Genomic DNA, 26878 nt, shown 5'->3' with positions numbered 1-26878 from the left:
GGAGTGTTGAAATTGGTAAACACAGTGCATTCAGTGAGGTTTGCACCGCCCTCCGTTTATTTCTGACTCTTCCTGTCAGCGTTGCAACCTCTGAGCGCTCATTCGTATGGCCTTCAAATAATGTGCGCAGTATAGGCTATTGATGTTTTATTATGAGCCATGTACAGTATCCTAATGTTTTTTGTTTCTGAGTTACATGTTCGTTTGAAGGACTTGATGTACTAAATAACATAGTTGCACCCGGTAGTGTTGAAATTGGTAAACACCGCAGTTGCGGACATTTTGTAGCCTAAAATGATGTTATGATAAGCTTTAATAAAGGGCCCGGTCATTTGCCCCGCCCCCGGCCCGGCTCTGACTTGTTCCGCCACTGTCACTGATGTCACTGTTTGCGCTGCTTAACGGCATCACATGACGTCCACCCACTTTCGCTAACTCCACCCAATGTGTCCACCCACTTCCAGCCAGCACGGTTCAGCGCGGTTGTAGTCGAAATGCAACTTCAATAGCCCCGCTCAGCCCGACTCAGCTCGACTCGGCACGGCACGGCTCAGCCGCGTTTGTAGTGGAAAAGCGGCAATAGTGTCCCAAATCCGGTAGCTGGTTCGCCGGACACTTTTCAAGTGGAATAAATCCATTTATGGGTAAATTAATATAATAGATGAACCGAAATAATCGGATCTTTTTTTAATGGGCCCCAACTCGTTACAAGCATGATTAGGTAGGCTTTAATGTAGAAAAGGTTCAGAACCCCTGCTGTGTACCAAAAATGGCTTAAAAATAATGAAATGTTTCAACATGACTGTTTTATAGTATTTTTTAAAATCAGTAAGCTGTAATAAATGAAACAAAATCAGTTAAAAAAAAAAAGTCTTGGGTCCAATGAGTACGGAAGCCGAGAGAGCCCCTTCATATAATCCTTTTTTTAATTCACCTTGTTATCCCGAGATAACGACATAATTAATTCATGATCTCGAGAAAACAACCCAACTAATTCGATATGCTGACTTTGGGGCTATTTCTCATTCTGTATAGACGCAACTTTGGTCATTAGAATGTCTGGAATAATCGATCACCTAATAAGGCAATATTTTGATCAGGGGTTGACACAGGGACAGATTGCATTAAGTCTTTTAATAAGGGATAATTTCAAAATTAGTCCGCGGCACCTCCGCAGAAGACTGGCCCAGCTTCGTCTCTACCGACGGAGATACAGTGATCCAGCTGAGATCATGAAATAATTTTGTTTTCTCGAGATCTCGAATTAGTTGTGTTGTTTTCTCGAGATCCTGAATTAATTATGTCGTTCTCTCGGGATAACAAGGTGAATAAAAAAAGATTATATGAAGGGCCTCTCGCGGCTTCCGTAAATGAGTTGCAGTTTTATGCGGAAATGATCTGTAGGTTTTACTGAGCATCTTCCAGAACCAGCCCCAGTTCTTCTGGACACTTTTACCCCTTTTCCACCAAATCAGTTCCAGGGCTGGTTCGGGGCCAGTGCTGGTGCTGGTTCACAACTCGTTCAACTTGCGAGCCAGCTGAGAACCAGTTTACTTTTCCATCGCTCGCGGTGCTAAGCGGAACCACGTCATTACGTCGCTGTATACAGAAGTTACGGCGCTACGTTTACATAAACCTTGGCGCGAATATCGAAGCAAAATCAACACGGAAGAAGCAGCAGCAGCAACAATAATAATAATGGATGACTTCGCGTTTGTACAGCTGCTGCTTCTCGTCGCTTAAAAATGGCGATCTTTCGCGGTCTTGTTATTGTTGTTGGTCTTAACAACTCCGCCCCCCCTCGCTGACGTAAGCGGTTCTTTCCTCTGGCCCAGCAGAGAGTTGGTGCTAGCCTGGAACAGGTTTTTCTGGCCCCAGAGCCAGTTCTTTGTCAGTGGAAACAGAAAACCTGGTTCCAAACTAAGCACTGGCCCCGAACCAGCCCTGGAACTGCTTTGGTGGAAAAAGGGCATTTGACGGTCACACTCACGTCTTCATTTTGCACCAAAACCCAGCAGCCTTCATGATGCTTTCTTTTTTTAATCTGAAAAGTGCTCTCTTCTGTCTGTAATATGCTGCTCAGATATATTCCAAACTTTTTTTTTTTTCTGTAACATTTAATTTTGCGCTGGAAAAATAAACAAACGTTTGGAAAACTACATTTTTTTTTTTTTTTGTACTGACTTGATGATGTAGAAGTCATAAAAAAAAAGAATAAAAACATAGGGTGCCTAAGACTTTTTCACAGTACTGTGTATGGGATCATAATTATTACCAGGAGATGAACTGATTAGATTTTGGAATTGAGCCAAACAAGATCAAGGTCAAATGTCATCCAAGTTAATCACGAGAAGGAAGCAGAGATGGAGACGGAGGTGTCCCTGGCGATGCCTTTGACCTTGAGTTCAACTTGTTTTAATTTGTGTGTCCTCCGTCTCGCTGACTTCCTGATGGATTGCTCTTCAGGTTTCGGCACGGCTACTGTAAAGGCAACCCGAGGAAGATGGTCCGGACGTGGGCTGAGAAGGAAATGAGGAACCTGATCAGGTTTGCTTTCCCAGCTACTTTGTTCAAGAATGAAACGCAGTAGAGCGATGCATGTAGTAATTAATAACTACTTATTAACTGAGCGCAAGGTCTTTAGGGGGAAAATATCAAACCGGGCAAGCGAGGTTAATAAAGAGTTTATTATACGGCTTTTATTATTTCTAAGATTAAAATAGACGGTCATTATAATGAGGCGTGACGCTGCTTTCAGTCACGTCGTGTTTGTAACGTACGGTAGTTGAGTCACGCATGCGGCTAGCGGTTTCAAAACTGAATTTATTTCTCCACTTGAGAATGAAGAGTTTATAACAACGAAACTGAGTTCATGTTAAAACTGTTAATGTTATAATCAGGGCTTTGAACCAGTTCAAGGAACGAAAACGAAAACCGGGAACTTTTTCTATTTCACATGGAACAGAAACGAAACCAGAAACTTTATTATTTTTTATGCTCCGGAACAGAAACGCTTATTAAAAATAATGGTAACCGGTTAATACCGGTTTTTATTTCGTTCCTCAAAGTTTCCGTAGCCTACAAATAAAAAGTCATTCTTCTCCTGCGCAAGTTTCTATGACCCGCTGGGGTTCACTTCCTGTGTGACGTTCGCTGACCGAATGGAGAGAGTGGGAAGGTGGACTACTATCACTTCTCCACGTGATAATAAGTGAATAAGTGCATTACTGAGTGTCTGAGCAAAGAAGAGCCTGAACGTTGCAACCTCCCTATTGGCTGTTTGTAAAAATGTATCAATTGTTGCCCTTCCCACGCGAATCATCGCAGGCTCGAGGGACGAGACCTGACGAGTTAGGTCGTTGGTAGCAGAACAAAATGTCTGGACACAAATCGGGTTTTCAGAAAAGGAAAGAAAATAAACGGAGGGTCGAAAATACAAAAAAGGAGGCAGAAAATGCAAAACGAGTTTTAAGGTAGGACAAATGGTTAGTTTTCTGAGGCAGCCCGCCGTGGCTGCAGGCTTTCAGTTGTCATTGAATGGTTACTTTTCTGAGGCAGCCCGCCGTGGCTGCCTGCAGGCTTATTTATTATAGCCCATTTAGTTAAAATAATTGATATAAAATGTTTATAGTTATGTGATGGTTGTCCTGATTTAGACTGGTGTTTTTTGTTTTTTTTTGGGGGGGGGGGTTTGCGTGATGTTGCACCCGGGTCCAGATTAGGGCAGAACCGGCCCTGGCTACATTTCAGGTGTAGTTTGTTTTATGTATGTATGTACTTGCATAGATGTGTACTTGGCGCCATGTTGGAAGACCTAACAAAATCTCGCGGCGCGGTGACGTCATGCGGTAGCCCTGTATAGGGCCTGACTAGCCTTTGGTAACACACTAAACGAATTATCTTTCATTTTTGGCACTTTTTCTGTTTGTGTAGATGGGAAGACATACTGAGAATCCAAATCGCCAACATTTGAAATAATAATTGTTTTGAATTATTTCTTGTCTTATTTAATGAAGGTTGTAATAGAATTAGCCTACATTTGGCTTAAGCTGGATGAGACAGAGACATAATTTTATAGCCATTTGTTAAACAGCTGACAGGGAACGTAATTAACCGTTCCAGGAACGAAATTTTTTTGTTCTAACCAGTTCGGGAACGTCTATTTAATGGTGGAACCCAAAACCGGAAACGTTAAAATTCCGTTTCTGTTCGGAACGAACCAATAGGAAAAAAATTCTGGTTCAAAGCCCTGGTTATAGTCATGCTGTCTGTTGTTGCCCAAATGAGGATGGGTTCCCTTTTGAGTCTGGTTCCTCTCGAGGTTTCTTCCTCATGTCGTCTGAGGGAGTTTTTCTTTGCCACCGTCGCCACAGGCTTGCTCATTGGGGATAGATTAGGGATAAAATTAGCTCATGTTTTAAGTCATTCAAATTCTGTAAAGCTGCTTTGCGACCATGTTTATTGTTAAAAGCGCTATACAAATAAACTTGACTTGACACTTGAGTAATACAGTACATGACAAAAATATAATCTATATTGGTTTATTTTTTTCAACAAAATGATGCTTGATAAGGTTTTTTTTTTGAGAAAAGACGCCTTGGAAAGAAAGTCCATAATCGCCCATGGGCATAAACTGCCTGCCAAGAAACCAATCAGAGCGCACGATTTTACCGAAAGTAGCTCGCGCCATATACTAAATATTATTATTCTATCCACGTTCACTGGATATGAGCAATTGCACGCTCTGATTGGCTACTCTACTACTAGGCTATCAGATACCGTGAGTAGAGAAAAACAAAATGGCGGCGCGTGTTGCTAAACCAACTGAGAATGAAATAAAAACTCTACTTGAACCCCCCCCCCAATACAAAAGCAACAAAATATGGAATGAAAGTATTTGATGGTAAGAATAGTTCCCCCCCCCCCAAAGAATTATTTTTGCATTTTTCACAAATTGCTCCTGTCATTTCGCCGGTTTGTTTACATTCTAAGCGGAAATGATTTTGTCAGACGTTTTGTATAAAGTTTTTATTTATCGAATTTGCAAAAAATAAGAATAAAAATGCTCCGTTTCTCAAAATCCGGTGAATTTGGACAGAATAAAACAGTTATTCCATTCAATCTCGGTGCTACGCGCCGCGTCAGCTGTCAGCTCATGTACGACTCAATTTGGTGGAATAACTTTAAATATTATGAATATCAGCAATAGTCTTAGTTTCATGTTTGTGGAACGTAAAGGTATATTCCTACAGTACTTTTATCATTCCTTTGTGAACTTCCCCTCTTTTGCCATCGTACAACCCCGATTCCAAAAAAAAGTTGGGACAAAGTACAAATTGTAAATAAAAACGGAATGCGATGATGTGGAAGTTTCAAAATTCCATGTTTTATTCAGAATAGAACATAGATGACATCAAATGTTTAAACTGAGAAAATGTATCATTTAAAGAGAAAAATTAGGTGATTTTAAATTTCATGACAACAACACATCTCAAAAAAGTTGGGACAAGGCCATGTTTCCCACTGTGAGACATCCCCTTTTCTCTTTACAACAGTCTGTAAACGTCTGGGGACTGAGGAGACAAGCTGCTCAAGTTTAGGGATAGGAATGTTAACCCATTCTTGTCTAATGTAGGATTCTAGTTGCTCAACTGTCTTAGGTCTTTTTTGTCGTATCTTCCGTTTTATGATGCGCCAAATGTTTTCTGTGGGTGAAAGATCTGGACTGCAGGCTGGCCAGTTCAGTACCCGGACCCTTCTTCTACGCAGCCATGATGCTGTAATTGATGCAGTATGTGGTTTGGCATTGTCATGTTGGAAAATGCAAGGTCTTCCCTGAAAGAGACGTCGTCTGGATGGGAGCATATGTTGCTCTAGAACCTGGATATACCTTTCAGCATTGATGGTGTCTTTCCAGATGTGTAAGCTGCCCATGCCACACGCACTAATGCAACCCCATACCATCAGAGATGCAGGCTTCTGAACTGAGCGCTGATAACAACTTGGGTCGTCCTTCTCCTCTTTAGTCCGAATGACACGGCGTCCCTGATTTCCATAAAGAACTTCACATTTTGATTCGTCTGACCACAGAACAGTTTTCCACTTTGCCACAGTCCATTTTAAATGAGCCTTGGCCCAGAGAAGACATCTGCACTTCTGGATCATGTTTAGATACGGCTTCTTCTTTGAACTATAGAGTTTTAGCTGGCAACGGCGGATGGCACGGTGAATTGTGTTCACAGATAATGTTCTCTGGAAATATTCCTGAGCCCATTTTGTGATTTCCAATACAGAAGCATGCCTGTATGTGATGCAGTGCCGTCTAAGGGCCCGAAGATCACGGGCACCCAGTATGGTTTTCCGGCCTTGACCCTTACGCACAGAGATTCTTCCAGATTCTCTGAATCTTTTGATGATATTATGCACTGTAGATGATGATATGTTCAAACTCTTTGCAATTTTACACTGTCGAACTCCTTTCTGATATTGCTCCACTATTTGTCGGCGCAGAATTAGGGGGGTTGGTGATCCTCTTCCCATCTTTACTTCTGAGAGCCGCTGCCACTCCAAGATGCTCTTTTTATACCCAGTCATGTTAATGACCTATTGCCAATTGACCTAATGAGTTGCAATTTGGTCCTCCAGCTGTTCCTTTTTTTGTACCTTTAACTTTTCCAGCCTCTGATTGCCCCGTCCCAACTTTTTTGAGATGTGTTGCTGTCATGAAATTTCAAATGAGCCAATATTTGGCATGAAATTTCAAAATGTCTCACTTTCGACATTTGATATGTTGTCTATGTTCTATTGTGAATACAATATCAGTTTTTGAGATTTGTAAATTATTGCATTCCGTTTTTATTTACAATTTGTACTTTGTCCCAACTTTTTGGGAATCGGGGTTGTAGAATTGCTGCTTCAATGTAGAGTTGTCTACAGAGCCTGGTACATTTCTTCAGTAAACTTAAAGCACTCGCAGCTAACTAAATTTGATTCTGTTAACTTTTTCAATCCATAATGTTCTGAATGACTATAATGTTCTGAAAAGCTCTTAAAGTTTGTTTGCACAAGATGTTTCAGAGCCAATCAGATTGCAGCTTTCAGCATTCTGAATCTCCTCGCCAGAAAAGTGTACAAAGTCTAAATCTAGTCTGATGTCATCACATGATAAAAAGTTATTAGATAACTTTGTGGCGACACCATGAGTAAATGTCAATGACTTTGTGTCTTCTTGTTTCAAGACTACAGACAGCAGGAATTCCCAGTCCAGAGCCCGTCATGCTTCGGAGTCATGTCTTAGTCATGGGCTTCATAGGAAAAGATGACATGTATGTAAACAGTCACATGCTGAAGGTTTGTCACCATTTAAAAAAAAAAAAACTTGCAGCCTAAAGTTTGTTTCTGTCGCAGGCCTGCACCCTTACTGAAGAACGCCGCACTGTCCGAATCCAAAGCGCGAGAGTTGTACCTGCAGGTCATCCAGAACATGAGGCTGATGTATCAGGAGGCTCGGCTGGTGCACGCAGATCTCAGCGAGTTTAACATGCTGTAAGTCTTGGAGTCATCCAACTGCTTTCTTTTATACTAAGTAATTCTGGTTTGTGTGATTTTCTTCGGTTAAAAGGTGTGGTTTTTTTTGTGCTCTGGTGTGCAGGTACCATGACGGAGATGCCTACATTATCGACGTGTCTCAATCAGTGGAGCATGATCATCCTCACGCGCTGGAGTTTCTCCGAAAAGACTGCAGCAATGTTAACGGTGGGTGTGATGAGAACATATCCTGGCTTTTAAGCGTGTAAGAGCTGCAGAGCTGGTGTGTGATTCCGAGGGAGAAGGAAGAAACAAAAAGAGAAAATTAATAAATTGAAGAAAAGAAATAAATAAAGCTGAATCATCGTAAAATGTGATTCAGGATAAAACAAAAAGTTTAGTTTAATTCAGAAGAAATTGTTAGCTTTGAAAAGTGGGAAGCCACACGCTCCTTTCATTGAGGCTGAGGTAGAGAAGCCACACCTTCACTGAGACTGACAAGTCGCAATGGTCACGCCTCCTTCTGATAGTTAAAGCTACACAGGTCATACCTTCACTGAGTCTTACACACAGAGGCCACGCCTCCTTCACTGAGTCTTAGGGTGTATTCAGACCAGGATAGTTCGATAGTTCACTTGCTTTGGTCCGAACCAAATGTTTTTTTTTTTTTTTTTTTCATTTTGGTGCGGTTCGCTTTCACACTGTGCATTTTAGTAAGCGGACCAAAATCTGTCAACAAAGCCACGCGCCCTGAGGTCGTTCAGCTATTGGTCAGAGACGACACGCGCACAAAGCTTTAAGTTCAAAAGTAGTCACGGAGGATAGCGCTGATGAGCGCACATCATGCGAACACGTCGGCATTTTTGTGTGTTCTCTCCAAAAGCTCAGATATGTGGACATCTGCCCATATATCCACAAGGGTACGCGTTTCTTCCTCGACCCACGTTTGCCCCTACTCATTTTTTGTACTCTGTAGTCTAGCCTACCACTGGTCTGAATGACTGAACGACTGTAGTAAGGTTCCCTTGACAACCGAAACGGTGTTTGCACTTTGCGGTGGAGTGTCAAGACTCTGTTTCCCATAATGCTCGACAAACGACGGAAGCTCCCGAGGTACAAAAAAGCAAAACTGTCAGATTAGGTCCGGTCTGCTTTCACACCTCCAAAAGGTCCGCACCAGGGTTCCTTTAGTCCGGACCGAGTCCGACCTTGCAGCTCGGTCTCGGTCCGCTTGTTTGGTCCGGACCAGAGTTCGGTGGTTTGTATTCAGACCAACCCAAAAGGTCCGGACCAAGGGAAATTTGGTTCGTTTAGTCGTTTGGTCCGGAGCAAACAACGTAGGTGTGAATACGCCCTTACACACAGAGGCCACGCCTCCTTCGCTGAGTCTTACACGCAGAGGCCACGCCTCCTTCGCCGAGCCTTACACGCAGAGGCCACGCCTCCTTCGCCGAGCCTTACACGCAGAGGCCACACCTCCTTCGCCGAGCCTTACACGCAGAGGCCACGCCTCCTTCGCCGAGCCTTACACGCAGAGGCCACGCCTCCTTACTGGGGCTGAAAGATGCAAAGAAGCACCGAGTACAGAGCGCAAGTGAGAAACACAAACCCAAAGGCAACTTTTTCTGATAAAGTTTCTCACACATTTAATAAAAGAGTTGTGCGAGATCTTTTCCTTAGAATGTCAGCTGTGTTTCTGACTTTTCCCCTCCATGCAGGCTTTTTAAAATTAAATTTTTTTTTTTTAAAGAGAACTGCAGAACAGTAGTTGAGATTAATGGTTTTCAGATGCGTGTAAGGCAGACCTGGGCATTTTACGGCCCGCGGGCCGCATCCGGCCCTTTGGTTCATTCTGACCGGCCCGCCTAAGGTTAATTAGAAATTACAAAATAAACGTATTTTCTAATTTTACCTCATGCATGGACTGAATGTGCATTGCTTTTATTTTGAAGTTGTGTTCAACAAAAACGCAATGCGCACGACATGAACATGACATGAAATCCCACGAAACCTAATCCCGCGATAACTACTTCCGTAATTTGTCCAGACCAACCACAAACTTGTACGTCATCCTTCAAACGGTCCAGCCAATCACATCGTGTGACGTCACCAGCAGGCGCCGGAGCCCGAGCCGATCTTTAGATCTGATACCTACACCGAATCGACGTTGTTGCGAGCAGGTCACAAGAAGACTTTAGCCCCAAAATGTCCACAAAAAGAAGAAAGGTAGATGCCGAATGCAGGGCTTTCAACAAAACATGGACTGCTAAGTATTTATTTACTGAAGTCAGAGATAAAGCCGTGTGTTTAGTTTGCGGAGGGCAGATCCGAAAAACTGAAAAACACCAAATGAGGTGATTTAAACTACAAATGTGGGCATCATTATTATAATATGATGTATCTTGCTTGATATTTGGAGTAGAAAGACAATATTGTGATGTCTTTATTGTGTTTTGGGGTGAATGTGACTGAAAAAAAAATGGTACAAACGTTCACATTTTGTTAACCATTGTTTTGGGAAATTTGATTGAATAAATGACATTTTTTGTAAGGCAACCTCGTTTTTTCCCCCAGACTCTTACCAGTCTTAGCAGCTTGTAAAAACAATGTTATTTACTGCTTTATATAAAGAAGTATAATTAATATTGTGCAGAATTTAGTTCAGCCTTTTGGTCCGGCACTCCACAAAATTTTCTGTTTCTCGTGTGGCCCCATGGAAAAAATAATTGCCCACCCCTGGTGTAAGGTGTGGTTTGTTTGTTTGCTTGTTTGTTTGTTTGTTTGTTTGTTTATTTCCTTTGAATCTCCTTCACTTAGATTTTTTCCAGAAACACAGTGTCGCTGTGATGACGGTTCGGGAGCTGTTTGAGTTTGTCACAGACCCGTCCATCACCAACGACAACATCAACCAGTACCTGGAGAAGGTCTGTTATTTCATCTTACTGCTCATTTAATGTGTGTATTAACACCCCCCCCCCCACACACACACACACACTATCAAGTAATTAATGTACTTTTATTTCAAAGTTTAGAAATATGAAATGCCAAATACAGCATAGCATCGCACATTCATCTGTAACAAAAAGTAAAAATGCACAGCACCTGCACTGACTACAACAAATTACTTTAAGCATTATGATGAATCTGCTCTTTATTATGGCAATATCAATGTTCAGTGCAATTCTACATTTATATTTATATAATAAATTAATACTTATACTCTGTAAAATCATTGCATGCTCCGTACGGCTCAGCTGTCGTTACTTTTCTAACGCATAAGGGATATTTACAGCTTATAATAACGGCTTGCATAAAACCTGCCTGTTGTGAGTATTTACTGTGACGTGTTTGTGGTGTGCGTCTCCAGGCGATGGAGATCGCATCAGCCCGAACAGCAGAGGAGAGGTCTAACCAGGACAAAGTGGACGAAGAGGTAATAACGTCCTAAAGCATAAATAATATGTCTGTATATCTCTGTAGATTAGAGTGAGGTTTTATTTACAGCGTGAATCATTGCAAACCTGGGAGGGTTTAGAGGAGTTACTGGTACCACAGCAGAGTTGATTATTTTTCCTTTAACAACACATCCTGAATTGTTTTATTCCTCACAACAGTTTAATATTAATTATACAACAGTTAACTCCGGTCAATTGATTTGACTGGTCGAGCGACATTTAAAGCGTGCAGGAAGTACTGAATATCAGCTGATTTAATGATTTTAGCTACAGTAAAACAGTACTGAAGTATAACACATCATACTTTTTATCTGTTGATTAGTTATATTTAAGTTAGTTCTTGTTAGCGCTGATAATACGAGGCGCGATCAAGAAGTTGCGAGACTGTCCCTGTTGCGAACGAATGGAGAGCAGAAAGAAAGGTCATGTACATGCAGCAGGAGCGAGCAGTAACTTTCATCACACCTGATATACACTACTGTTCAAAAGTTTGGGGTCACCCAGACAATTTTGTGTTTTCCATGAAAAGTCACACTTTTATTTCCCACCATAAGTTGTAAAACGAATAGAAAATATAGTCAAGACATTTTTCTGGCCATTTTGAGCATTTAATCGACCCCACAAATGTGATGCTCCAGAAACTCAATCTGCTCAAAGGAAGGTCAGTTTTATAGCTTCTCTAAAGAGCTCAACTGTTTTCAGCTGTGCTAACATGATTGTACAAGGGTTTTCTAATCATCCATTAGCCTTCTGAGGCAATGAGCAAACACATTGTACCATTAGAACACTGGAGTGAGAGTTGCTGGAAATGGGCCTCTATACACCTATGGAGATATTGCACCAAAAACCAGACATTTGCAGCTAGAATAGTCATTTACCACATTAGCAATGTATAGAGTGGATTTCTGATTAGTTTAAAATGATCTTCATTGAAAAGAACAGTGCTTTTCTTTCAAAAATAAGGACATTTCAAAGTGACCCCAAACTTTTGAACGGTAGTGTATAGCAGGGATAGTTAGTCACACTTTACAGACTTTTTTTTTTTGTCTCCTGAAGTTCGTAAGAGGGGAAAATAAACGCAAATTGTCATGTTACAGAGAAACTTTGATTTGATGAAGATTTGAAGCTGATGTTCTAGAAAATGAATCAACACCTTCTGACCAATCAGAATAGCGTATTCAGAAGCATTGTGGTATAATACAGATTAGTAAAAACGCACAGGTGATAAATAATAATTTCAACTTGCATAGCGTCTTTCTCACGCTTTACAATTACCAAAAAAAGAAAAAAAATCCACCAAAAGAGGGTCAGGATGTAATTCCAGTGGCGTAGCCACCCACAGTCTCACCAAAAGGTGTACACGGGTGTGTCCCGCACAGCCGCCGCGACACCACTGGGCAACGTCGCTCAGAACACCACGCCATGGATCCACAAAGCGAGCACAGAAGCACCGTCGCACAGAGCGCTGGACAACCACCGTGTTGGAGAACAACGAACTCGCTGCAGTCCATAGCGAGCCGCACAGGCATCACCAACGGCGGACCAAGACCTGAGGAAACCAACACCCGAAACTGGATCTGGAGCTGCACCACAACTGGCGGACAAAACGTTCAAACAAGCCTCAAACCATACAAAGACAAAAAGAAAAATAAAACGCCCCGGTGAGAAGCGGCGGCCAAAACGCGCACAGCATCCTCTCAACCAGAATCGTGCGCACGGATTGGTCAAGAGATTCGTACAATTTCTTGATAATCACCTCGATCGACTCGGCAAAATGGCGGCCAGTCGCTTTGTCACTGTAAGCGAGGAAGAATTAGAAATGAAAGAAAACGCTGTTCCTAAAAGCACTAAAGACGCTCCGGAGTTTGGTCTAAAACTATTCAAAGGTAAAATGGAATTGGGATTTTATTTTATCGATTTCAAAACAAAGTATTTTTATGTGACTCGGCGTAGATAAGTGACACAAGTCTGCACCGCGCCGTGCCGTTATTACATTTGCATGCTGCTTTTGAAGATTGAAAAATTATTTTTTAATATGATTTTTTAAATCATCACCTGTGTATTTATACTAAAACAATTATCCTCCTCATAGCCCAAGAGCATTAGCTCAGAATTGAGTCCAACACGGAACAAATTAGTAACAAGCTGAATTTTTCAGAATATGTTCAGAATACCCTTAGGAATAACATACTAAAAGTCCCCGGGAATCCACCTTGTGCTCTCTGAGAAATTCAAGATGGCGTCCAAAATGGCCGCCGATTGGAGATTTTTCAATATCTCAGGGATAAAACATAATATAAATGCAATTAAAATGTTAAATTATATGTTCTCTCATACAAGCAATACAAATTCACCATTGTCACACTGTTAAAATTAAAATTAACCAAGATTACAAGGTCATTAATGTGGAAATTACATGGAATTTGATGGTTGACATGATTGACAGATTAGCTTAGTAGGCTACCTACCGTAAAATACCAAATAATAGCCCGGGCTATTATGTGTCTCAATCACGTAAGAGACCCGGCGCGTATTAGAGACTAGGCGGCTATTTGGAACAGGCGATTAATTCCTTCTTCACAAACACCTTCCCCAAAATCTACCTCAAAACGGGGAAAAAAATCATTCTCAGATAGGCCTACTTTTAACCAGTATAACTTAGTTTGTTTAGAGTTAGATTACAGATAGCACGGTGCCGACTTCGGGGAATTTTGAAGACGCAGAATGCATCTTCGCATGGCACAGTCGGGGTGGATAAAGGATAAATCACACACCTTTTCCTGTTAATGACTAGTTAAGTGCATGCTTTACAAAATAATCAAGAAACCACACCATTGTCTGTGCGCAGCACTGTCATTTAATTACTCTGCAAAGTTATGGTCACTTGCTATCACCCTCACCCATGCAGCCTCCGCCCTTTGCGCTTCGCGATGTCTGTCAATCTGAAATTGCATGGAGGGCGCGACGTTGAAGCAACATAATTAGGGTGCGAAGTGTCAAACCAAAGGGTTTTTTCTTATGCTGAAAAATAAGTGACCTGCAGTGGCTACATACTGTCATCTTGCATTCTCACGTTTCTCTCCAAGACGTCTCCCTATTTGGCCGATATGAGCCTATTCCCCGAGTGAGTTGGTACGGTGGCTCAACCCCGTAGAAAACTTAAAGTTCGGATGAAAGTTAGTTGAATAGGTTACTGACTTGTAGGCCTACATGTTGCCTGCCTGACGCGTGCTTCTGCCCAACTTGCACGACAGATTACTTGTTGAAAAGGCCCCTTGGATTAGATTGGCCGCGAGCAGACTGAAATGCATGTTAGAACGCTCTCACCTTTTTTGTAAAGCGTCTTCCAGATCCGAATGGGTAAGGGCAAGTGAAATGGTATAAGGTCTTTAATAAAACTCAGTGTGTGCTTTGACGCATGCATTCGGCAATTTAGGTCGTTTAACAGAAGCAGCAGTCCAACCTTGGAAACCCGCAGTCCTCAATGTCACCACACACGCTGGCTTTCGTTGGGTATACCCAAAGGGGTATTCCTCATTCGATGACGTAAGTGATATCCCACACACCCATGTCAAACGTAATTGGCTAAGACATCTGTCAAAAGTTACGGAGTTGCATTCCTCAAGAAATATTACGGTAGACCAAGATTATAACATTGAAATGGCATGTTTATTATCACGTAAGTTACGTGTAAGTTACGTGTCATTCTGAGATGCGCAGATAGACAGTAAAGGGAATTCGGAATTCCCTTTACTGTCTATCTGCGCATCTCAGAATGACACAGGACAATGGGCGAACTAGATTTTTTTTTCCCCCCAGCCACGGCGCGCCGGAACGCTATCACCCCTGCGTAACAAAATGTTGTAAACAGTATTATAGAAATAATTTCATTTTGCATTCATTCATTCATTCATTCATTCATATTGTTTCGGTAGAAAACTATGCAATGCAAAATCGTTTAAACACCAGAAAACCAGAAAAGTGCTGGGCCTCAAGATTCTAGATAGAACGTTCGGACGCTTTTTTTTTTTTTTAGACCCCGGCGAGTATTCGGAACCGGCCTTTATTTGTCACAACACACGCGTACACCCGGCCGTTAAAGGGAACTCGGCGGTTAATTGGAACTCTGCTATTATTTGGTATTTTACGGTACATACATGAACATAATGTAAGACAACAATTAGACATCAATTTCCTTAATATTTAGTGCATCTTTAAGCTTTGATAAAATATTAAAGGGAAATTAAATTTGAGAACTCTATCTTCTAAAACTACAATGGCAAGCTGTTTCAGTACACTTCTTCAACATTCCGGCGACTTTCATGACAAAAAGGTCTGCCTCAATAAAAGCTCTTGCTTATAAACAATGAGTAGACTTAAACACTTCTCAGTGCCTCAGTTGTAATTCTTGGACCTTTGTTGTACCATCAGTGAAGTAGGGAATTTATTCAAGCTTGTTTAAGGGTGGAAAAAAATTAATCTTTGAGTTTCTAGCGCCAGTCTTTACTACTAGCAATGCCAGTGTGTTCGGGCAAAAAATGACTGAACTCAGCATGACCTTTTAACATGCCATTTTTCATTTTACACCACCAATTTACTTTAATATTAATGAAAATAAGTGCTCCAACCCCTAGTAATTGTTTGCTGTTTTGTGAACAGAATAGGATGATACGGAGTGAACGAGTAACCAATGGATCCACACTATACACAAATATACTGTTATAATAATGTGTACATTGTTATATAATGTTAATACTAGTGCTGTCAAGCGATTAAAATATTTAATCGCGATTAATGTCGCGACTGTCATAGTTAACTCGCGATTAATCGCAATTTAATCGCACATTTTTGTCACACGAAAAACCATTGTAATTCTCTTACCAGCATAAAAAAGTGAATGGGCTTGTTTTGTACCAATGTTTTTCTTATTGCAAAGCATAACACGTCTTGACACAGCCACTGCAAACTGAAACCTAAGCTGAGCACCGTGGCTCTTCGTCCCGAGACTAACAAGAGAACCATGAGTGAAGTAATCTACTGCTTGAGTTAGTCTATCAGAGAGACAGGTTACACAGTGCCGGTAGGCTTGACATGCTTGATTATAATATAAAGTACACTGTTATATTAACTTTAAGTTGTTCGTTGATAAATATTGCATTGAATCTGATCTTTACTGTTTCAGCTCACTTAACACATTTTGTACTTTTACACTTTCTGCCTGTTGATGCGTCGCGCTGTCCAATCAGAGGCGGCCAAATTTGCATATTACAGGAAGGATTTCTGGGATAGCATTGAGTTTACAGTTCAGAGTGATCTGGCTTCTTTAGATGCTGTCTTCTTAAAACTGAATAAATATTTAAAAAGAGTCAAATGAGCCAGTGTTTTGAACGGCTCTTTTCAAAGAACGGATCACAAAGATGCGGATCCCATCAAAGAGCCATAAATCCCATCTCTACTAGTGCGCCCTGCCCGCGCTGGTTCTTTGAGGGAGGAGGGCAGAGGACTCTGGCTGTGCGGGGCGTGGCATTACAGTCTAGCTGCTATCGGTTTTCTAAGCAAAGTCTCTGTTCCAAGTTCCTGGCAGTTTCAAAAGCTTATGAAAATCCTACATCATGTCACAGAGCGTTAATCTCGCGATAAAAAAATTATCGCCGTTAAAATTGAGTCAAGTTAACGCGACATTTTTGACAGCACTAGTTAATACACAATGTAATTAATACACACATGTTGGAATTTACCCTCCTACCCTACAAAACATATATTCTGACCTTTTAATTGCATTAATATTTTGTTTTTGGCCTGAGGTATGGGCAGATCTCCATTTGGTGGCCATTTTGGACGCCATCTTGAATTTCTCAGGGAGCACAAGGGGGATTTCCGGGGACTTTTAGTATGTTATTCCTAAAGGTATTCTGAACATATTCTGAAATTTTCAGCTTGTTACTAATTTGTTCCGGGTATAACCCTATTACTCCTGGGCTATCAGGCTCAGTGAAATATCGGGGAATTATGATCCACGCGACACTTTTTTTCGATGGAATAAATACTATTTTCTATTCCCTTCTAGCGGGTTCCATTCATTTGGTTTGATAGCATGCAATATTGTTAGCATATCGCTTATCCTACGTGTATTACGTCACTCTACCCAATGGAGAATGAGCGTTGAATACGGTTTACGATTTTGCACGGTTGTCAAGACAACATGTCAGGCGTCGGATATGTAAAACTTCCGCGCTAGCGAGTGAGCGACTGGACAATTTGTAAACAAACACGGCTGCCAGGTTTGCTTCGTTAAACGCAGAAGATCGAGAGAATTTTGAAAGACAAAGACGTGTTGAACACCTGAAAGGAATGTGTATGTATAATAATAATATTGGCTGGCTTTTTTTTTCCATGGTCTATCAGATATTTTCCATTCAGCGACTCGTCTTCGACTCGTTCGGTATCCTGCAGTGAAGACTTGAAATTTCTGAATCGTTTGATTGGAAACATGGAGTGACACATTTTCTGTCCTTGTCTGTATCAGGTGTTTAAGAAGGCCTATATTCCTCGTACGTTGAATGAAGTGAGTCATTACGAACGAGACGTGGATGCCATGATGAAGGAGCAGGAGAACAAACAGAACGATAACGTGAGTGCCAGGGTTCGACTGCAGGACGTTTAACCTTTTGTTTATACTGTGTGTGTGTGATCTGTTTGCAGTTATGACACAATTTCTCTTTTTTTTTTTTTTTTTTTTGCAATATTAGATCCTGTACCAGACAGTGACGGGCCTGAAAAAGGATTTATCAGGCGTACAGACGGTAAGAATTCAAATGAAAACCTTAAATGACATATAACACACATTACAACCGGAAGAATTTTTTTTTTTTAAAGAGGAATCTACACCCTCGTTAAACCCTGGAACACTTGCAGTGAACAATGATGTCGATAAATGATACCATAGTGTGACACTGATTTCAATAAACGACGCACAATGGGGGGAAAAAAAATAAGGTTTTCATTTGACTAACTCTCGTATTGCACTGAAAAATTACACGTGGACTATAAACGAAACGGGAAAATCACTCTTTAGAGCATATAAGCAAGGAAGAATTGGGTTTTTTTTTTCATTGCAAGGAAAATAAAATAGAAAATGGTATCACAGAATAATATATTGACTGAGTTGTTTTATTATTTTTTAGTATATAGTAGGAGAGCGTGATCTGATTTTTAAAATCATGATATATTTTACATGCATCGTAATGTACGCAAACTCAGCAGTACAGCTGTGATTTCTGACACTAATTTCCTACAAAATTGAGCATCTTAAAATTAGAAATATTCGAGAAAAATATTCTGCTACTATATCATGCATCACAATGTTAGCCTAGTAAACTAGACCCACCCGCCTAGTGGCCAAAAATATTTTTGCCTAGCGAGTGGGTCTAGCCTTGCACCATATAAACAAAAACACCCTGGGCATCAAATCGTGCCCGCCAATCACAACGCAAGGTTTTTGTTTGGATTCTTTGGGCGGGCTTTTGCAGGAGTGACGACAAGGCTGCGCGATGCTGGAGAAAGCACAACAGGAAAGATGGCTACGGCTAGTGAACAGCGCGCGTTTGACTCCGCTTTGGAATCAGTTTTAGAAGAATTAGACTTGGAGTTTTCGTTGAAACATGAGCAGGAAGAGGCTCTCCGCTCATTCCTTTTCAAGAAGGACGTTTTCGCTGTTTTGCCGACCGGCTATGGCAAAAGTCTGATCTACCAGCTGGCTCCGCTCGTAGCCAAAAGGATGGGGCTAGTTTGTGCAGTACGAAGAATTAATAAACAGCTCTGAAACATTACTTTTTGATTGTTTCTTATTTTCCCGTTATTTTAAATTTAAGGGAAATTATTTCACCAAACACCACTAAATAAAAACTCTCAAAAACAGTTTAAGCAAACCCTTGAAAAAAATAAGTGTATGTTAAGTATGTGGTACAGACTCCAAACTTGTGGTCATTATCTCCAAACTTCTTAATATCTAGAACCTGTTTATTAATTAATACGCATTTTGAAAAATTATTTATTTCAAGGCCTCCCCCACTGCTTTCTGTCGCTCTGACTATGTCACAGTCACTGTTGCGCTGATTGGTCAGAGCGTTGGCCTATACGCACAGAGACAGTTTGAAAGACAGCAGTTTGTTCCTCCTACCCGCTTCGGAAATGTCTACGGATCGAGGCCAGACTAAATATTCACATTTAGTCTGGCTTGCCAGTAGGGCTGTGCGATGTCCCCTTAATTGGCATCGACGATGTTTACAGTGCAAACATCGTGATGGACGATGATATCGTGGGCGGGGGGGATTTTAATACCACGTTATTAAATTTATTATTATTATTATTATTATTATTATTATTATTAAAAGTATTAGATACTCATCCGAGGCTTTGGCACGTAAAGGAAAAAAAAAGCGCTAGGTGATGTGGAATATTTGGCCTTGACAACGGATATGTGGTCCAGCTGCAACATGATGCCCTATATGTCAGCTACCGTACATTATGTGGACCGAGAGTGGGCAATGCAGTCTAAATGCCTGCAGACGAGTTTCATGCCAGAGACACATTCAGCGGACAATTTAGAAGACTCATTGCGCGAGACGCTTGCCGAATGGAAAATAGAGAAAAAGATCACCTGTATAACAACGGGGCGAATATTGTCACAGCCATCAGGCAATTGAAATGGCCGTGGTTAAGTTGTTTTGGGCTCAATTTGAACCTGGCCATAACCAACTCGCTTGCGCAACAGAGGGCCAGTACAGACCGAGCGTTTGGAGTTTGCCGAGCAGTCAACACTGCGTTTGCGCACAGCTGGCTTCGGAGAAATGAGCTGCGCAAAGCGCAGGTGGAAATGAACCTCCCCGAGCACTCACTGATCACGGCAAGATATTAATCTGCTCTAACAATGAAAGACTAGTATTCAAATTATGAGAAGAAACTACACTTAAGCTATTACTCATTGTTTATTTACACCATATCAATTGAAGATGCGTTTCGGCCTTTAGTGCGCACTTGAACGCGCTAATTTTTCCAATTTATTAGTGTTTGAATTATTGCACCAACTTTTAAAATCATGATTTAATATTGTTTTTTTTTTTTTTTTTTACTGTCTTTACATTTGTCAGAATCACCTTCATTCTTCCATTTGGTTTGACATTATGGCTTAGAGTGGACCATCTTGTGTCTGAAAGTAGGCCTGTTTACCAGATTAAAGTTATTTGACTTCTGCCGAAGTCCGCGCTTCACTGCCGTTTGATAAGGTGCAATATTTCCCGACTGTTAATAGTGGCTATTTGTTTGAACAACATGACAAATTTTACATTAAAAGTATTGTGTAGGCTAAAAAATGAAGTCGAAATTTATTATTAGTAGCATACTGTTTGTGTAACCACATTATGTTCACTAGCACGTCCCTGCACCATAGCCTACGTGAACAAGCGGTAATAGGATATTACTTTATAATGATTTATATAATTATGTATTTATATATGTTATATAATATATTTATATATTAAACAAAACTAACTAACTAAACTAACAAAAAACTAACTTTTTAGGTTAAATAGGCCCAGATGATACCGTATATGCATGTTTATGACAGGAGGGGGCGTGGTATCACGATGGTGGCTCTCCATCGTGATGGATGACCACCATCGTCGATGGACGATGGCATCGTCTATCAGCACAGCCCTACTTGCCAGGCTATCACAATGTTTTTTTTGTTTGTTTGTTTGTTTGTTTGTTTGTGTGTATCGTCCAATCCAGGGCTCAGCATTAACTCTGTCATCTAGTCGGACAAGTAGCAAGATTTTTTCACTCATCCTGCTCATCATAACCTTTTTATTCCTATGTCTTTACTAGTTCAGTGAAAGGAAAGTGATTAAAGGAGAACTGAAGGCAAATGTGTTTTTTATTATCATCAAGATTCTATTTATCTCAAATATAGAGGAACGCATTTCTGATCGCTATTTTGTCGCCGCTATAGCAAGTTCTGAGTGTTTGAAATATGCTCTGTAATATATCAGTCCATATGTCAAAGCAACAGCGGTAAATGAGATTCACTGAGACCTGTGCGAGACATCGTAGGAGGGAAGTAAAACGTACAGCGGAAATCAAAGTGACCGACATCTGCCGACGTTGTCAAAAGACGCGCGCGCCCTCTTTCGAATGCTGACGTGATCAAGCCAGAAGTTTTGTTTGTTTTGATAGCAATCAGGAAAGTTTGAAAAAAGTAGGCAGTAATCGTCATTTAAACTCGTTTTTGTGCAATACTTCGTTTGGAAAACAGTTTTCCAAATGGCGGCACTGACACCTGGCTGACACTTGACGTTTCGAAGTCTCGCACAAGTCTCGTGAAGATCGTGCGGATAAGTGACGCCTGCCATGGACCAAACAAACTAAATTCAACACGGCTAAAAACCGAACAGGCCGATGAGCATCATATTTAATTGCAATTAGTTGCCAAGACGAGTCACGATATAAGGTTACTAAAACCGAAAACGTAATTAAGAAATAAAGCAAGTTTAAAAATGACTTCCGTTCTCCTTTAACAAAAGCAGGTATCGTTCTGATCATTAAATGATTTATCATTTTTCAATAAAACTCAAACTTTAACAATAAACAAAAACTATCCGTTGCCCCATTATGGTGCACGTGGTCATGGCCTAAAGGTTCGAGAAGCAGCTTTGGGACCAAAAGGTCGTCGGTTTGATTCCCTGGACCTGCAGGAATAGCTGAAGTGCACTTGAGCAAGGCACCGAACCCCCAACTGCTCCCCAGGCTGCTCTGGATGTTGTACGTCGCTCTGATTAAGAGCATCTACTAAATGCCCATAATGTAATGTGGTGTTCTGACCCATTACCTGATGTGCAGTTTTAAGAGTTAGACTCACCCAAATTCAAAGCCTCTGGAGGAAATGAAGTCAAATCTCGATTAATCAGGTAAAACTTGAAGTTTAAATTAACTTAAAGAAATGAAACTGAAAGAAAACAAGTTGGACATGATGAGGGCGACAGAATCACACCGTGAATGAAAACCAACCGTAAGTGAGTTCGGCACTGTCGTAAAATTTCCATGAAATATTTTACGACATTTGCAGGGATGAGAATGGGACATTTAAAAATACTCTGAAATGTCTGCCAACTTTCCCACATAATAAATATATATATATATATATATATATATATATATATATATATATATATATATATATATATATATAAAATATGAATGTTTTAAACGTTTATAAACTTTTAAGATAAATCCCTACAGATATAATTTTATTTATATATATATATATATATATAGAGAGAGAGAGAGAGAGTGATTCCACGCTTCTGGGTACTGAAATGGGGACATGAACTTATTTTTAAAAATTCACCTAAAACCATTTCTTTTTTTACCATGAGGTCACAAAACGTGTAATCTTTAATGAATGATATGTTAAAAGATAACTTTAATTTTCTGAGATGTAATAAAAACATATTTATATGCCAAAGTCAGAACGTAATGGGGGCGTCGTGGCTCAGGTGGTTAAGGCGCCATACCATGAATGCGGGCGACCCGGGTTCGATTCCGGCCCAAGGTCATTTCCCGATCCCTTCCCGTCTCTCTCTCCCGCTCATTTCCTGTCTCTACACTGTCCTATCCAATAAAGGTGCAAAAAGCCCAAAAAAATATCTTTTAAAAAAAAAAAAGTCAGAACGTAACAGAAGTGTTGTGGACATATATATTCTCAATTTTAACAATGTAGAATTACTTTTTGAAACATAGAAAGGTGATGTTTTAGCAAATATAATTAATAAACGTGTAGTAGAATAAACATACACGTTCTTTCAATAAGATTAACATGGTATAGAGCTAGATTGTAATTAATTTGTAACAGACGAGAGATGGACAATCGTAACAGAAGTAATGTAACAGACATCATTTTGGAACTCATAGGCTTGACTTTGGCATATAAATATGTTTTTATTACATCTGAGAAAATTAAAGTTATCTTTTAACATATCATTCATTAAAGATTACATGTTTTGTGACCTGATGGTAAAAAAAGAAATGGTTTTAGGTGAATAAGTTCATGTCCCCATTTCAGTACCCATAAGCGTGGAATCACTCATATATATATATATATATATATATATATATATATATATATATATATATATATATCTCGTGAGCGATAATGGAGGTAACCGTAATGATATATTAGATTCCTCCTGACTCTTTGACAATTTAAGTAAAACGTACCTTTGTGCTTTTTTGTTTTGATGTGCTCCTGGATGTTTCTAGCTCCTCTGTTTCCATAATTGATCATATCTGAGCACAGAATACACAGAACCTTTCCCGGCACGTCCACTTTTCGGACATGTTCCGTCAGGCACATCGTCACAGTTCGTGTCCCTATCTGCACGGTAACGCTACTATCGAGCCATGCCCGTCGAAAACAGTTCTTTATCCCGTTCGATTTATCGATTTCCCTGGCACGATCCTCATTTTTGCAGTCCAAAACTTTCGCCATATTGGCGAAGTAACTTTGAAAACTAACCAAAATAACCAGAACTTGGGGGTGTCGTGGCTCAGGTGGATAAGGCGCCATACCATAAATCCGGGGACCCGGGTTTGATTCCGACCCGAGGTCATTTCCCGATCCCTCCCCGTCTCTCTCTCTCCCGCTCCTGTCCTGTCTTTACACTGTCCTATCCAATAAAGGTGAAAAAAGCCCCCAAAAAAATATTTAAAAAAAACTAGAACTTAAGAAGTGATCAAAACCGTGTACGTATAGCTTGTTTCTCCGCGAATTGTAGAAGTGAGATGAAACTAGCGCCAAAACGTTGCCGGAAATCATTGTGAGTTGTTGTTAGCATAAATATTGAGGAAAGCAATGACGGTTTCCATTATCACAGCTGCAACTAATTTTGCGATGAGCGTTGCCGAAAGATGCTGGCGGTCGGTCAGTCGGTCCTGCCTGCTTGTGCCACCACAAGCCTCGCCTCGCGCCGAAACCCCCCCCCCCAAAAAAATTTCTCAACAGATTTACACGTTTCACAAAAATGACATTTTCAGTGGGAAAAACTCGGAATTCCGCAGATCCCCGGAAAATTCTCATCCCTGCATTTGTGATGGTTAATGTGAACCATACAAAAAAAATACAATAAAAAGTCTGAATGAAATAAAGATTCACCACAGATATTTATTTTATTGGAGTGTTTGATCACCATTTCTCCGATTTCAATGAGTCTAATAAGCTATAATTAGATATTACGAGGTAGTTATTTTTACACACACACACACACACACACACACACACACACACACACACCTGCTGCACACAGCTTCCCCGGAATCACATGGCTGGATCACTGAGGGGACTGAACTCGATTTGTTGGAACTTTATTGATGTGACTCTTGAATAATTTGTGTAAAAATGGTGATTTTTAACAAATATCCAACTCGTCCCGTCAGACAGGCACTTGTCCCGGACAGTCGGACTACCGTTAACGTCAAGCCCTGCAACCTGAAAAAATTCTGATAGCTGATGTTGGCTAATTTCAAACCTTATTTCATCTGTTCTAAAATGACGCGGTTGCCAGTTGTCGTCGTCGTTAATTATGACGTCGATTTCCGACTTTATTTTATGCAGCAAAAACTTGTAACGTTAAAACAAGCCGATAATGTGAACTTTTAAACACTGAACTCTTACAATTCTGTAAAATCCAAGTATGTTATACCTGCAGGTTGTATCTGAGGGGAGCAGCTTTCTAACCAGGAACCGTTTTCTCAAACGCATGTAAAATCCCTTTATCTGAATCCAAACAGTGCCCCCTAGTGCTCGATTGGTTCTGTCTTGTATTAAAAAAAAAAATGAGGTCGAAGGACACGGAAATTGGAATGCAGCGTTTTGAAAAGATTTATAAGTCAGATTTGTAGTGCGTTCTGTTTGTACTGGGAAGTCAAGATTTCCAAGTCCCCAGTCGGAAATATCAGTCGGAACACTCCTTGATGTCGGATTCCCGGCTAAAAAAGTCAGAAGAACCTCGCCAACCCCGAGTTCAAAATCCAAGATGGCTGCCCCGTATATAAACAGAGTGAAAGCTGTAGTAATATACAGTTTATTAGCACTTCTGTGTCATTTGCGTCTTGTTAAATCAGTCGTATACACAACGCTGTCCAACTTCTATCTGTGGGCATGTAGCGACGGAGTTTGTGTGCATGGAATACCGTGTAATGCGTAGATATCAACTGGGCAAGCTGGACAGAAATTGTTGGTATTGGGTTTTCCGACTTCTGTACTAGAACATGGGAACTCTGGGGTGATGTCATTCCCAGCTCCGCCTTCCGAAGTAAATGGAACGCAGCATTAATGCTGAAGTCTAGTACGCTAATACTGTCGCTAATGTCGACTCGACCCTCGAACCTTTTAAAGGTTCACAAACGTCACAGTATTGACCCTGACACGGAATCGATGCAGGAAAGGCCATGAAGTTTTCAACACACCAGTGAAGCATGACCTTTAACCTTTCTCCTGTATTTTAGGTTCCTTCCTTACTAGAGGGCTGTGCTGAAGAAGGGAGCTCCAGCAGTAGTGGTGGTGAGGAGGAGGAGGAGGAGGAGGAGGACGATGAAGATGAGCACGAATCTGGAGAAGAGGACACGCAGGAACACAGCGGCCAGGACAAGGAGCAACCGCTGGACAAAAAAGTATTTCCAGTTTCATTTCCAACATCTCACTCGTGATCCAGAAAGAAAAATGGTGTTATGAATTTTTTTTTTTTTGTCTCCCCTTGTCAGGAAAGAAAGAAGTTGGTAAAAGAAGCTCAGAGGGAGAAACGAAAAAATAAAGTACCAAAGCACGTGAAGAAGCGCAAAGAGAAAGTGGCCAAGATGAAGAAAGGACGATGAAAAGGAATCATCAGGCTCGGGTTTGGGCTCGTGACTGATGGACAGAAAACATTTAGTTAAAAAAAAAAGGCACGTGTGTCTTTATTCTTCTCATCAACCTCATGTACATCTGATGATTTGGTAAATTAAACATGTTTTTAAAAGTTTGCACCTTTTCGATAAGTTGGTTGGTTTTTTTTTTTTCCACGTAAAACAAGAAGGGGGAAGAAACCAGAGCAACACGCGGATGCTCGGATCCCTTCCTGACAAAATTAACATGCTAACTTTTTTTTTTTTTTTACAGCCAGGTTTACACTTGCTTTTAAAGCAGAACTCCACCATGAAACGCACTGAATAAGTTTTTTTTTTTTTTTTTAATTTATTATTTTTTTTATTTCAAGCTTTCTGATGCGTTTCATGATTGTGGTGCTGATTCATTAGTTGATGCGGTATTTCCGTTATTTGCACGAGACGTTAGCGGTAGAGGTCTGCGCGGGACAGAATTTCAGGCCCTCTCCCACAAAGAATTATGATTTTTCAGTCCCGCTCCCGCCTGCGCCTGCCATATTTTGTCCCGCTCCCACCCACAAATCCCGCATGATGCAGATGTTCAGGGGCTTCAAAATTTGGGAGAATAGCAGGGTACAAATAATTTACAGCAGGGTGCAGAATGGTAAAATGTCTGCCAACGGCAGACATAATGCACGCAAAGCGTGCAGGGATATATATATATATATATCTGTGAGTGGCAAAAGTATGTGAACCTCTAGGATTAGCAGTTAATTTGAAGGTGAAATTAGTCAGGTGTTTTCAATCAATGGGATGACAATCAGGTGTGAGTGGGCACCTTGTTTTATTGAAAGAACAGGGATCTATCAAAGTCTGATCTTCACAACACATGTTTGTGGAAGTGTATCATGGCACGAACAAAGGAGATTTCTGAGGACCTCAGAAAAAGCGTTGTTGATGCTCATCAGGCTGGAAAAGGTTAC

The 26878-nt window shown here is 40.7% G+C and overlaps 1 protein-coding gene across 1 annotated transcript in view; it reads left to right on the top strand.

The window, feature by feature from the left end:
* The window catches only part of riok1 (RIO kinase 1 (yeast)), a 37006-nt gene extending 10953 nt beyond the window's left edge, over window positions 1–26053 (top strand). Inside the window, exons 8-17 of the mRNA XM_060905660.1 lie at window positions 2467–2547; window positions 7239–7325; window positions 7408–7545; window positions 7652–7755; window positions 10345–10451; window positions 10895–10960; window positions 17509–17613; window positions 17732–17785; window positions 25542–25706; window positions 25797–26053. Of these exons, the coding sequence (XP_060761643.1) occupies window positions 2467–2547; window positions 7239–7325; window positions 7408–7545; window positions 7652–7755; window positions 10345–10451; window positions 10895–10960; window positions 17509–17613; window positions 17732–17785; window positions 25542–25706; window positions 25797–25907 (1018 nt within the window). The 3' untranslated portion in view covers window positions 25908–26053. The remainder of the gene's footprint in view (window positions 1–2466; window positions 2548–7238; window positions 7326–7407; window positions 7546–7651; window positions 7756–10344; window positions 10452–10894; window positions 10961–17508; window positions 17614–17731; window positions 17786–25541; window positions 25707–25796) is intronic.
* The last annotated feature ends 825 nt before the right edge of the window (window positions 26054–26878 follow it).

This window comes from Neoarius graeffei, chromosome 23 (genome assembly GCF_027579695.1).
Source record: "Neoarius graeffei isolate fNeoGra1 chromosome 23, fNeoGra1.pri, whole genome shotgun sequence".
In the NCBI taxonomy this organism is placed as follows: Eukaryota; Metazoa; Chordata; class Actinopteri; order Siluriformes; family Ariidae; genus Neoarius; species Neoarius graeffei.
The sequence above is the reverse complement of the archived record's forward strand: the minus strand, read 5'-3'. Positions and strand labels throughout refer to the sequence as shown.